The 13486-nt window shown below is 61.4% G+C and overlaps 1 protein-coding gene across 1 annotated transcript; it reads left to right on the top strand.

Annotated features, from left to right (window-relative positions):
• The first annotated feature begins 10526 nt into the window (after positions 1-10526).
• Positions 10527-12885, top strand: LOC142041221 (uncharacterized). The gene is made up of 6 exons (XM_075049875.1): positions 10527-10953; positions 11233-11397; positions 11499-11563; positions 11957-12029; positions 12201-12247; positions 12577-12885. Exons 1-6 carry the CDS (start codon positions 10705-10707, stop codon positions 12716-12718), a joined length of 741 nt encoding a protein of 246 aa, XP_074905976.1. The 5' UTR covers positions 10527-10704; the 3' UTR covers positions 12719-12885.
• Positions 12886-13486: the final 601 nt, after the last annotated feature.

Here is a 13486-nt window from a genome sequence, read left to right as displayed (position 1 = left end):
GCAGCTAAGCCTGGGCCTCTTGACATTTCTCATTTGAAATTGGCTAGGTGACTGCCGCCATTACTTCTGACAGTAAACGATGTTACATTTGATAACAGATAACTGCAATTGTTCGCTTGCTTCAGGAAGTCTTCAAGGAGGGAAGTACTTACTTTCAGTAAGAACTAGCCCCAGTAAGATTCCCTATTTATTAAAATAGCTCAGGACTACAGACGGTGGTTTAAATTAAATTAGTTATCAGATAAAATCCTTTAACCATTGCTTCAGTAAAAAGAGTGCTTGACACTCTTTTGTCAAGCAGAGCTTTCTCCTCTCTTACAGAGGGGAGCGATACCCATCCCACAGAGTGACTCCTGTGAGCACAGACAGACTTCTCTGAAAGACAAGATGGCTTGCAGAAAAGTGCGATATGAGCGGGGTTACCTTGCGTGCTAGTTACTCGCTTCTTTATGTCTTTGCTCTTACCAGGTGATTACACACAGAAGTTTGCGGTGTAAGTGACAATCAGTGCAAACGCCTAATTGGACTAGTAATCAGATGCAAGAGTGTGGATGGAAAGGAAGTTGGCCAGCGTTAGTGAAAGGAGTGAAGTACTTTCTTGCACACGAGCAAAAGGAAGCAGCCCTTTTCCAAAGCTGTGTGTGGCGGGGTGAAGGAGAATGGCAGCGCTAAGGCTGCCTCTACTCTGTGTGTGTGGGTTATAGATGAGAGCTGGTTCTTCTGGGCGCTCCTGTGCAGAGGACTGCTTTCTAAAAAGCCTTTCTTCAGCCACAAGGCTAGAACCTCCTTTAGCATCCTGACCCAAGGAGAGAGTCCCGGACTGCAGACCCGCTGCTCCGAGGAGGACTGACTCAGGGTGGCCTGCGGCGGGACCCCCTTTATACCCTTGTTGAGTCTGACAGAGAGCTGCTCCTTATTTTTCCCCCTTCCCAGACTGTTGTTCCCCCCCGGGGCTGGATGCTGGATCCCGGTGGGGGCTGGATGCCGGACCCCATGCGGCGTGGCCATCCGTGCACGCCAGTCGTTCACGCGTGTCCGTGCGAGTGTCTGCTGGGACTGTGTGCGCAGCCTGGCTCCTGCTCGGTCCCGGGGTGGGCAGCGGCGGCAGCCGGGTGGTGGAGGAACCGGCAAACCCCCCCAGGGAGACGCCGGCAAGCGGTGCCCGCGGTCGCTCCCGCCGGTGGGCTAAGAGTGATGCCCTGTTTCCCCCGTGGCTGCGGCCGAGCCCCAGGTCAGCTCTTGGCACCAGCCCAGGGAGTTGGCGGCCATGTCACAGTGGACAGCGATGACTGTGTCTCTGTGACGTCACCTGGGGCCTGTGTCATCGGCGCCCCGGCGGGTACAAAAGGGGCTGCTGCCAGAGGCGGGGGAGCATTCCGGGGAAAGCCTCGGAGCTGTTGGGCAGGAGTTGAGAGGAGACTCGCAATCGACCTGTCCTTTGTCCACCATGCAGCAGAACGTCTCTGGCGGTGGAGAGGAAGGTGAGGGCAGAGCATCCCCACAGTCCCCACAGCCGGCTGCCGGGCGAGGGGGTCCGTGTGCGGCACCCCCAGCCTCGCTCCTACGCCGAGTAGAGGCAGGCGTGCATGCGTGCAGATGCCCTGAGCTTGGGGACCATCCCTGCGAGCATCCGTGCCCCTCACACCCCGCTCGCTCCCGACTCGCAGGTGTAACCACCCAGGCAGAAGCGGTGACAGAAGACCTCCGCATGGTGCGGGAGTGCCTGGCCCGCTGTTCCGCAGCATCCCAAAGCAACAGGGCGCTGCTGCAGCGTCTGGTAGGTGGGGAGCGGTCCCCTTGTCCCCGGGGACTGGGGCTGCGAGAGCGGAGCCCCTGACCCCTCCTTTCACCATGCAGGGGCAGAAGCAGCAGGAGCTGCAGAAAACCTTGGAGCGGCTCACCTCGGAGGTCAGTGTCCCCTCCTGTACCCACGTCCCCCAGCTGCGGCGGCTGGGGCTGTGTCAGGGGCTCAGTGCCTGCGTGCGGCTCCTTTTCCCAGAACTGTCTCGTGGCACGCTGCTTCGAGGAGAACGGCCAGGAGCTCCAGCAACTGGAGGGGCAGGTGGCCCAGCTGAAGGTGAGTTCACGGAGCCACGGTCCGGTTAGAGGTTGGAAGGGGCCGCTGGAGATGATCTGATCTTGTCCAATGCCCCTGCTGAAGCGGGGTCCCCTGGAGGCAGTTGCTCAGGACCATGTCCAGATGTGGACGGCGTCCAGAGCTGGGCCTGGGGGGGTCCCTCTGTCCGCCTGCAAGGCTGGGAAGGAGAGAGGAGGCAGGGGCAAAGGCAGTGCCCGAGGGGAGCCGGGAAGGGATCATGCGCAGGGGAGGGCGCTTGTGGGAATGTCCAGCGCCCTGATGGCTTCTCCTCCTCTTCCTCTCTCGCAGGAGCGCTTGCAAATAGCCAAGAGCGAGGCAGTCGCAAGCCTGGAAGAGGCCCAGGAGGTACAGGGAAGAAGGATGCCCATGCTGGCAGGGTCAGGGAGGGGGTGCCAGTGCTGGGTCCCCGCACCCCAGCATCCACGGGCAGGGTCATTGACTTTGGGATGTGGCATCCGCGATGGAGGGATCGGGCCCCTGCCCCTCCTGCAGATGTTCCCGTTCCCTCTTCTCTCCCAGGCAGACTGCTTTTGGGAGAAGGCAGAGGGAGGCACAGCAGTGCAGGTCCCTGGTGCCTCCCCCCCCATCTCCTGCCAAGTCCTGGGCTGCCAGCAAGCACAGGCTGAGCCGGGCATGGGGCGAGGGGGCACGCAGGACCGCTGGCCGGGTGCGGGTGTGCAAGTGGCTGATGGGCGCCGAGAGATGGGAAGCAGGGGCAGCGCCGTGTGCGAGGGGGTGTATGTCTGTGAGAGGGCATCTGATGGTTTCCCATTCCCGCAGGCAGCAAAGGCTGCGGCGACCAGTCGAGGAGCCGGCAGAGATGCTGAGCAGAGCTCCGCGCTGACGGCAAGCAGCAAGGAGCTGCTGCAGCCTATGGTAGGTATGGAGGGGCTCCTGGTCCACAGGGGCTGGGGCTGCAGACCCTGAGCCCCTGCTCTCCTCTCTGCACGCAGAAGGAGAACCGTCAGGAGCCACACGATGCCGTGTGGCAGCTCAGCACGAAGGTTGGTGTCCTCTCCTCTGCCCCTGCCCCAGAGCTGCGTCAGCTGGGGCTGAGAGGGTGGAAGGGACCGCTGGAGGTCACCTTGTCGTCTCCAACCCCCCTGCTCAGAGAGGGTCACCGAGTGCCGGTTGCCCAGCGGCGTGACTAGGGAGGACAATTTTCCCAGGCTATGGGGGGGGTCCATCGCTTCCCCACGCCTGGCCTTGCGAGTCACCCGGTTTCCCAGTAGTGCCCTAGGGCAGTGGGGGAGTGAGTGGGCACAGCCCTGGGGCTGGAGAGGGGCGAGGGTGCCAAGGTCCCAGCCCAGCTGCCCACACGACGCACCCGTGGTTTTGCAGGAGGAAAAGTTCCTTGCCCTGATAGCATCCTGGCTCAAGGAGGACAAGCAGGAGAATGAGGTAGTGCCGAAGGGGCCGGGGGAAAACGGGTGGGTGCCCACGGTCCCTGGGGCCACAGCAGGCTCAGGGACTCAGACCCTTCCCTCTGCCAGGCGCTGCGCCAGGAAATCAGAAATCTGGAAGAGACACTGGAGGAGGAAGAGTGCTGGTAAGCAGGGTCCCTCGCCCCACACGGGTGTCCCTGCAGCACCCGGTGCCATGGGGCTGCCAATGCTGGTGCCAGGGGAGCCCCATCCCTGCCTGGGGTGGGGGGGTGTGTGTGGAAGGGGACCCCCGGCGTGGCCACGGAGGTCTGTAGTGTGTCCAACCAAGCCCTGTTGCCTGCAGCCAGTATCGGAGGAAGAAGGAGGCAGAGATGCCGGAGACTGTGCTGCCGGAGATGGTGGAAGCACGGCTGGTAAGGGGGAAGAGCCTGGGGGTCTCCCTGAGGAGAGGGGTCCACGGAGGTGCCAGCCACGCGTGGGCTACGCTCCCGTGCAAGGCAGCTCCGTGCAACTCCAGCTGTCCCGGCCGTGCGGCAGGGCTTGACAAGCGTCCTTGCTCTGTGTTGACCTGCAGGAGAGGGACGTGCGGGCGAGGAGACGCGGTTTCAGCTACTGGCTGCAGTGAGTGTCCCCACCGGCTGATGGGCTGGACGCCTGCTCCAGCCGGTGGGGCCCCTCCATCCATCCATCCATCCCTCTTGGGGCTGGGATGCATCCACCCTGCCCTGTCTCCCATACTTCTTCTGCCCCACAGGACACTCCTCCTGCTCTTTGTCGGCCTGGAGCTGGCCATCGTCTTTGCAGTGGCTGCTGCCATGCTTTATGCATCCTGGTACGACCCGGACGTCTTCCACCGCCTGCTGCCCGAGGAAGCCTACGCCAACCTGGCCGGGGTGCTGGAAGCCTACACCAACCTGGCCTGGGTGCTGGAAGCCTACGCCAAGCTGGCATGCGTGCTGGGAAAGGCCCTCCGAGCAGCCAGGGAGGGGCTGCTGCCTTTTTGACCACCCCTCCCAGTAAAGCCTTCTTGAGCATTGTGGACAAGCTGCAAGGATTGCTTGACAGGTTTTCATAGGCACTGGCCAACCCTGGGACTGGCCTTCGTAATAAAGACCGGCTTTCCCTGACTGGCCTCGCTTGATACGCAACCATTCAGCTTGTCGGTCCCAATCGTCCTTCTCACTGGTGACCGTCCTGCTTTGGGCCAGGCAGTCTACCCGTTGGTTCCATTTCGCAGCTGGGCTTCCATCCCGAGCATGGCCCTTGACCCGTCCCACCTTTAAAGGTCAGGACCTCCCTATTGCCGGGAGATGTTGCCAGTCCTCTGTCCTCCACACTTTCGCACCACCTACCTCCCGCTTTTGTCTGTTGTTTCAATCCTAGTGTTATACAGTATAACCCCTACATGGGGTGCATGGCAGCGGTGACGGGGTCCGGCCCCCAGCACAGGGTCTCGGTCAGGAGAAGAGTCAGAGGCCACTCGGCCGGAGCTCATCTAGTCGTTAGTTGATCGAATTCTTATCAGTCAGTGTAGGGATATAAAATATTTCATAAGCACAGATGGATCGGCGGTCAGTGCTCTCCTCCACTTAGCGTTAGGGCGGGATACAAAGCTCATCGCGTAAGCTTCCTACACGTATCTTAAATGTTCCCTGCGTGCAAACAACGCCACGTACCAAGCCGTCGGTGCCTGGTGTCCGGTACGGGGTCTCTCAGCCTTGAGAGGGGTCCCTGCTCAAGGGGTGATCCCTGCCCCACAGCCAGCTGCTATGGAGGGGGAGCTCTGGGGACCCCGATGGCTGCAGATACTTCCAGCATCAAGGGGTTGACTCCGTCAGGTTTTGTGCCGTGTTCATGCCGTTTCAGCTGCTCATCAGCCCATTCGCCAGCCAAAACGTGGGGGTTTTTTGGTTTTGATGCTCGGTTCTCACTGACAGCCTCACACCAGAGGATAACCTTCGGTTAGGCTTACTTGCTGAGCACCTGCCCGGACCCAAGTCCCGTTATCTCACACCGGAGGAGCGCGTCCCTCACAATCCCCTCCACAGCAACCGGCGCTTATAGGATAGCCCATTCTTTTGAGTGCCCAACGCCCCTTTTTTAGGGCCGAAATCCTCAGTTTTAGGGTCCAAACCTGTCTTTTAGGAGCCATAGCCTTCTTCTAGGGCCCACGGTTTCAAGTGGCGGGTCTAAACCCTAAAGGCGGAGCTTGTCGCCTGGCAGCTCCCGCCTAGTGGTCTGTGGGGAGTCAGGGGACCCAGGACAGCCAATCGCATTTGAGGAGGTGGGGGCAAGGCACGTGATTGATATGTAGCCAACCAATCAAGCTTTGAGGCCTGCAGGAAAGGGGGCAAGAGTCGAAACAGCTGGGCAGCGTGTGGGGGCGGGGCGTGGCGTGCTGGCTCCACCAATCACGCCTGGTGGATTGAGATTGACAAACTGTCTGACCCATCATTTGGTGGGAGGCGCAAGGGGGGAAATCCCAGGCAGCCAGTCAGATGAAACATCACCTCAGGGAAGGGCGGGCACTGTTGGTGGCGGGAGGGTGACCACCCCAGGCAGCCAATCAGAGGCGGCGTCACCTCAGGAGACCGACAGCCCCCCAACCTATGCCAGTGAAGACCGACGGGAGGAGAAGGCGGGCTCTGCTGGCGGCCAGGCCGAGCCTCAACGTGGCGCACGTGGGGCCTGCCCCGAGGCCCAGCAGCCCTGGGCCCAGACCTGCGGCCCCTCTTCCCCCCCTCCATCCCCCACCCACCCCCATGCTCCAGAACCCCCAGTCTCCACGGGAGCCCCCGGCTCACAGAGAGTCAGTATCCCACGGCCGTGCCACTAGACAGCAGCCATGGGCCACCGGGCTTCTCGCCGCTATCGCTGCCGGCACTCGCCAGGTGGTGACGAGGACGTGACGGTGAGGCTGCCAGGGTGACGGTGAGGCCGCCGGTGTGACGGTGGAGCGCGCGAGGATGGGCGGGGGGTGATGCTTGCCGTGGGGCTGCCCGCCACCACCTCACCCACATCCCCTCCCCGCAGCCGAGGCAACCCCACCGCCGCCATCCAGCGTCTCCCCCCTGAGATGGTGAGTTGAGCGGGGAGATGGTGGGGCTGGGGTCTCCCCCTCAAAGCAGGGGGGGGTCCCAGGGTTGATGCTCTCCCCCCCTCCCCACAGCCACTGCACATCATCTCCTTCCTGACGCTGCCCGACCTGCTGAGACTGGGCCAGACCTGCCACTACCTCCACGAGGCGTGCGACAGCGAGGCCGCCTGGCGCCACCTCTGCACCCCTCTCCCCCCCGCCGCCAAGAGCGCCCGGCCCTGCAAATATTACAGCTAAATGTTGATCTTAAGGTGATTTGCTGGTTGTAGCGTGGCTTACGTTTTGCACTCTAGATACCGGCCAGCAGCTAAGCCTGGGCCTCTTGACATTTCTCATTTGAAATTGGCTAGGTGACTGCCGCCATTACTTCTGAAAGCTAACGATGTTACATTTGATAACAGATAACTGCAATTGTTCGCTTGCTTCAGGAAGTCTTCAAGTAGGGAAGTACTTACTTTCAGTAAGAACTAGCCCCAGTAAGATTCCCTATTTATTAAAATAGCTCAGGACTACAGACGGCGGTTTAAATTAAATTAGTTATCAGATAAAATCCTTTAACCATTGCTTCAGTAACAAGAGTGCTTGACACTCTTTTGTCAAGCAGAGCTTTCTCCTCTCTTACAGAGGGGAGCGCTGGCCATCACACAGTGACTCCTGTGAGCACAGACAGACTTCTCTGAAAGACAAGATGGCTTGCAGAAAAGTGCGATATGAGCGGGGTTACCTTGCGTGCTAGTTACTCGCTTCTTTATGTCTTTGCTCTTACCAGGTGATTACACACAGAAAGTTGCGGTGTAAGTGACAATCAGTGCAAACGCCTAATTGGACTAGTAATCAGATGCAAGAGTGTGGATGGAAAGGAAGTTGGCCAGCGTTAGTGAAAGGAGTGAAGTACTTTCTTGCACGCGAGCAAAAGGAAGCAGCCCTTTTCCAAAGCTGTGTGTGGCGGGGTGAAGGAGAATGGCAGCGCTAAGGCTGCCTCTACTCTGTGTGTGTGGGTTATAGATGAGAGCTGGTTCTTCTGGGCGCTCCTGTGCAGAGGACTGCTTTCTAAAAAGCCTTTCTTCAGCCACAAGGCTAGAACCTCCTTTAGCATCTGATTTCCTTGCAGGAAATGGCTTGAGAGAATTGCTTTGCCACAAAGGGTGCTGCTACCTCCGTGGAAGATTTGCATGGCCTGGCAGAAAGCAGGCAGTGTTGGAGCGGGCCGCTACAACCTGGACAATATGTGCTTCCTCAGCCCGAGGACCCCCTACTCACCAGCTGGTCCAGCTTGAAGTTTGCTGGTGAATGCACACGCACACCCCAAGCGCACCAGGTTTGGGGAAGATACAGACGCTCACAGAGCCCCTCACACACCTCACTCGTGCTGGTCCCCCCCAGTAGGTGGTTTGCAGGACACACGCGGTTCCCGCCCCAGTGCCTGGTGGCCGAGGCCCCCACTCGCTCCAGTGGCTGCACTAAGCCCCCCCCCTCCACTAGCTGCACTGGGACCCACTCGTAGCTGGCACCACAAGCCAGGGGTGCCTGCACCCCCTGCTTGACTCCAGTAGCTGGCGCATAGTCGTTTCAGTTCACATACACACAGGAGAAGGAGTGGGAGTACACAGAGAGATAGTTAAGAAAAGATTTAATAATGGTTGATCCGGCAAAGGCTGGTCTCCAGCTGCCTGGCTGTTTCTTGCAGCCGCTTGGCAAGGAGGCACAGCTTAGCAGTCTTCTGCTTGATCCTCTCCTGCTCCTCCCGCACCTCAGCAGAGCTTGCCTTCCTCAGAAGACAGCTCTCCTCTTGAAGGACACTGCATCGCCTCTTGAGGTCCTTCAGGGCACGCTGGAGGTGGGCGTTCTGCTCCTGCAGCCTGCTGTGACTGCTACCAGGCAGCCAGTCCTCCTGCTGCCCTACAGTCTGAACACCTACCTCTGCCACAGACCGCCCGCTGCGGGTCGTTCCTTGCGGCGGGGAGTCCGAGCAGTGCGGCGTCGAGTCTTGCCCCACAGCCTCAAGCAAAGACTCCGTGTGTGTCCCTTCCTCCTGGAGGCGAGTGTCTTTCAAGCTCTGGTGGGTTTTCCGCTGCCCTTCTCCATCACGGGAGGAAGATGCGATGAGGCTCTCCAAAGAGCAGGGCCCGACGGCCCCGGCGCCCAGGAGGGTCTGCAGGCGGTGCCAGGCCGAGGCCTTGGCCCCGGCCTCATTGCGGGAAGCAGGCTGCTCGCCACCGAACCGCTCCAAGATGTACTTTAGGAAGAGTCTTCTCTGCAGCAGCAGTTCGTCTTGGAGGCGGAGGATGCGAGCAGCCTCCTCGCTCTTGGTCTCCCAGCGCAGCTTGCTGAGGGCGTCCTGGAGCTTAATGCGGGCCTCGCCGCTGCTCGAGGCGCCTCTCACCAACTCCTTGGCCAGCTGCTGCTGCAGGTCCCGTGCCTGCCGGATGGCGTCGTCGCGCTGCTGCTGCAGCACCTCCTGCACCTCGTGCAGCTCAGCCTCCTTCGAGCGCAGCAGCTGGCGGATCTCCACCTCCCGCTGCCGCTGGTTCAGCTCCCGCAGCCGCTGGAGCTCCCGTGCCTGCCGCTGCTCCCATTTGGAGCGTAGCCGTTTGGCCAGGAGCTGCCGATCCCGCTCCGCGGCCTCCTTCAGCTTGCGAGCTTCGGCGGCAAAGTGGCGGGACAGCTCTTGGGAGCGGAGTCGCTCAGCCTCCAGCTCAGCCTGCAGCCTCTCCAGCTGCCGCTTGTGCTCATCCTTCTGCGCCGGGCCCCGGCAGGGCGAGGGGCGGCTGCGCGCCCCGGTCCCCGGTCCCGCACTGTCCCGGCTCATGGCTGCAGGGATGGCAACCAAACGCTGCCACCAACAGCCACCAACGTCGTGCGTCGCTCCCTCTCAGGAGCTGCTGCCTCCCTCTTGACCGTGCAGGAGCAGAGACAGCGTCTGCAATCAGCCAGGGGTGGCGAGTGGGGCCTTATATAGGTGTCCTGGCCCCCAGCTCACAAAGGAGGGTGGGGCTGGGTGGCCTTGTGAGGTGTGTCCTGGCCCGCCCCCACCGCCAGCTCACAAAGGAGGGGTGGGGCCGGGTGTGGTGGGGCCGGGTGGCCTTAGGAGATATGGCCCGCGCACCCCCAGCACACAAAATTTGTGTGACCTAATGCCATCTCCTGTGAACGCGCAGTTGCGTTCATCGTCTCGTTGAGTCCTTTTGACTCGTCCGGCTTGGAACATCACGAGACGTTTTGGTTATTTTGGTTACACATGACCCCTCCTCTCATTTTGAGGGTCCAAAGCCCTCTTGTACAGCTGGAAGCCTCCACTGGAGTGCCCAAAGCCCTATATTCACGACCAAAGCTTCCTTTCTGGGGGTCACAGAGGAACCAAGAGGTAGGTTCCCCTCCTTTTCAGGGTCCAAAGCTTCCTTTTTGGCACCTAGCCCATTCTTTTGAGTGCCCAACGCCCCTTTAGCATCCTGACCCAAGGAGAGAGTCCCGGACTGCAGACCCGCTGCTCCGAGGAGGACTGACTCAGGGTGGCTTCCGGCGGGACCCCCTTTATACCCTTGTCGAGTCCGACAGAGAGCTGCTCCTTATTTTTCCCCCTTCCCAGACTGTTGTTCCCCCCTGGGGCTGGATGCTGGATCCCGGTGGGGGCTGGATGCTGGATCCCGGTGGGGGCTGGATGCCGGACCCCATGCGGCGTGGCCATCCGTGCACGCCAGTCGTTCACGCGTGTCCGTGCGAGTGTCTGCTGGGACTGTGTGCGCAGCCTGGCTCCTGCTCGGTCCCGGGGTGGGCAGCGGCGGCAGCCGGGTGGTGGAGGAACCGGCAAACCCCCCCAGGGAGACGCCGGCAAGTGGTGCCCGCGGTCGCTCCCAACAGTGGGCTAAAAGTGATGCCCTGTTTCCCCCGTGGCTGCGGCCGAGCCCCAGGTCAGCTCTTGGCACCAGCCCAGGGAGCTGGCGGCCATGTCACAGTGGACAGCGATGACTGTGTCTCTGTGACGTCACCTGGGGCCTGTGACATCGGCGCCCCGGCGGGTATAAAAGGGGCTGCTGCCAGAGGCGGGGGAGCATTCCGGGGAGAGCCTCGGAGCTGTTGGGCAGGAGTTGAGAGGAGACTCGCAATCGACCTGTCCTTTGTCCACCATGCAGCGGAAGGCCCTGACGGGGGAGAGGCCAGTGGGGGCAGAGCAGCTTCACGGACCCCGCGCGGGCGCCTGGCACAGCAGGGATGGGGGAGCTCCTTCTCTCCCCATCAGTCGCTGGTGCCCCCAACACCTCGGGAAGACGGTGCCTGCGTGCAGCTCGTCATGTTGGAATTGTGTCATGGCACGCTGCTTGGAAAAGAACAGCCAGGAGCTCCAGCGGCTGGAGAGGCAGATGGCCCAGATGAAGGCAAGTTCACAGAAGCGTAGTCTGGCTGAGGTTGGAAGGGACCTCTGGAGATGATCTGGTGGCTTCCAGTGCCCCTGCTCAGCTGGGGTCGCCCAGAGCCAGTTGCTCAGGCCCGTGTCCGGAGTCGGGCCTGGGGGTCCCTCTGTCTGCCTGCAGGGCTGGGAAGGAGAGGGGACGCGAGGGCAGAGGCAGTGCCCGAGCGGAGCCGGAGGGGAGCGCGCTTGGGGAGTGTCCCGGTGCCCTGACGGCTTCTCCTCCTCCTCCCCTCCTCTCTCGCAGAAGCACTTGGAAATGGCCAAGAGGGACGCAGCTGCAAGCCTGGAAGTGGTGCAGAAGGTGCCCTTTCCCGCGCATGGCTCCCTGCGACGTCCCGCGCTGGCTCGGCAGAGGGAGCAGTGGTCGGAGGCGGTAGAAGCTCTGCAGGAGGAGGCCCAGATCAATGAGGTACTGGGGACGGGAGGCACGGGGGCTCAACACGTTTGTGGGGGAACCCCCCGCAGAGGAGGCATGGCATGGATTCTTAACCAGGCCCTTTGCTTCTCCAGCTGCTGAGGAACAAGCTCCAGCACCTGCTGGAGAGGCAGCAAGGCCTCCAGGAGCCGACAGCTTTGTGAGTGGCAACGGGGCCCTGACTGAAATCTGGGGCGGGGGGTCGGGGGGGTTGCTGAGCAGCACTGGGCAGGCCTCTGCTGCTCACAGACATCTTCCTGGCTCCTCCAGCCTGCTCTGGAGAGCCCTTTGAATTGTCTGAGTGGCTCAAAACAGCACTGAGCAACTCGGGACTCCTGGCAGCAGCTCTGCACAACTCCGAGCAGCTCCCAGGCTCTCCTCCGTGCCCTCCGGGCCTGGGGTGGGTCTGTGCGGGGCTGGGATGCCGGGGGTGCCTGGTGCCAGCCCCAGCAGAGGCTGGGCAGCACCCTGGCTCCCTGTTTGTTGGCCACCCAGGGGATCACCATGCTGGCCAAGGTCTCTTCTCACAGCCCAAACCCCGTGGTGTCCGTAGCAGGGGGAAGACGGCGGCGCAGGCGGACGTGGCAGGCAAGAGCCTGCTGCAGGAGGTGGTGGATGTGCGGCTGGTAGGACAGACAACCCCGCTGTGGGCCTTGGGGAGGGAAGGGTCTGCGCTGTGCCCAGGGGACACGGGGGCCCTCACTGATCTCAGCAGGGACGAGGGAGGGGGTCTGAGCCCCCAGACCTCAGCTGCCTCACGCACCCCAACGCATGTCCCTGTGTGCCTTGGCTTGTAGGAGGAGCAGCTGGCGTCGAGGAGGCATAAGATCGCTTCTTGGCTGAGGTGAGTTGCTCCGGGGGCTCGGAGTGCCGGGGCTCTTCCCTACGCAGTGGGATGCCCGTGCCACTGGTCCAAGGGCACTGGGCAGGTTTGGACTTGTCAGGGATGAAGTAGTTCAGGATTTCTTTTCTTCCTTGCTCGGGCGGCACATAGCGGGGGATTTTGGGGGGGGCCCACTGGGAAGAGGTACAGCAGAGCCTCAACCAGTCCCGAGCAGGGTGTGTTGTGCCCAGCACGGTGCGAGGCCCCACGGTGGCGTTCAAAGAGGGTGGTTGTCAAGAGCCGAGACAAATTTACTCCCAGCTCTGCCTGACCCCTCTCCTGTCCCGCAGGAGATTTTTGCTGTTCCTCGCCTTCCTGCAGATCATCATCCTCCTCTTGGTCTTCCTGAAGAGGGACATCCTCGATGGAGTCCTGCCCCCAAAGCTGACAGACGCCTTTGGGAGCTGCCCAGGGAGGTCCCCGTTCTCTTGAAATCAAACTAGAACGAGAATAAAGAATCCTGTGATTGTAGGACAAGCGCGGCACCTTGTCTATGTTACCTAAGAAAAACCACCACGTAAAGATGGCTTTGAAGCCATGCGCAAGGGCCCTTGACTGACAAGAAGGGGAGAGGCCTCGCTGTTAGAAGGGGAGGCCGTTGTCGTCGGTGCCCTTAGGAGCCTCCTGGGCTGGTTATGTCCTGCTGTGCCGTCCCTCCAGCAGGTCTCTCCGAAATCCCCCAGGAGGACCAGGGCCCACGAACATGAGGCTGCTCCTGCTTGGCCGTTGAGGGCCTCACCTTCTCTGCCTGCTCTTTAGTCCTTCCCCAGGAGCCCTCAGTCACCCTCACTCTGCTCTTCCCCCAGGCAGAGCTCCACGCTCTCCAGCTGCTCCCTCACCTAAAGGGCAACTGCCGTCCTCCTTGTGCTGGCCTGTCCCTCCAGAGGAGCCCGCGTCCCTCCAGTGCTCACCCCAGTCCTGGCGGCCATCCCACCCCGCCTCCGCCATCCCCACAAGATCACGGCCCAGCAACTGCCCCCAGGGCTCAAACCCACCAGGGCCAGAGGTGGCCCCCACGCCAGGGAAGCCCCCGCGCTGGGGGGACAGGGCTGGCGTGAGGGGATGCAGCCAGGGCTCCGTCCCCAGTGCCCGCTCTGCATGCTGGGGGTCCCTCTGCCCCCCATCACCTCTGGTTTGAGGGGGCTGCAGCCCCATGGCTGGATCTACTCAGGATGAGTTTTGCACCAGGTTGTGCAATAG

The sequence above is a fragment of the Buteo buteo genome, chromosome 17 (assembly GCF_964188355.1).
Source record: "Buteo buteo chromosome 17, bButBut1.hap1.1, whole genome shotgun sequence".
NCBI classification, from domain to species: domain Eukaryota; kingdom Metazoa; phylum Chordata; class Aves; order Accipitriformes; family Accipitridae; genus Buteo; species Buteo buteo.
The sequence above is the reverse complement of the archived record's forward strand: the minus strand, read 5'-3'. Positions and strand labels throughout refer to the sequence as shown.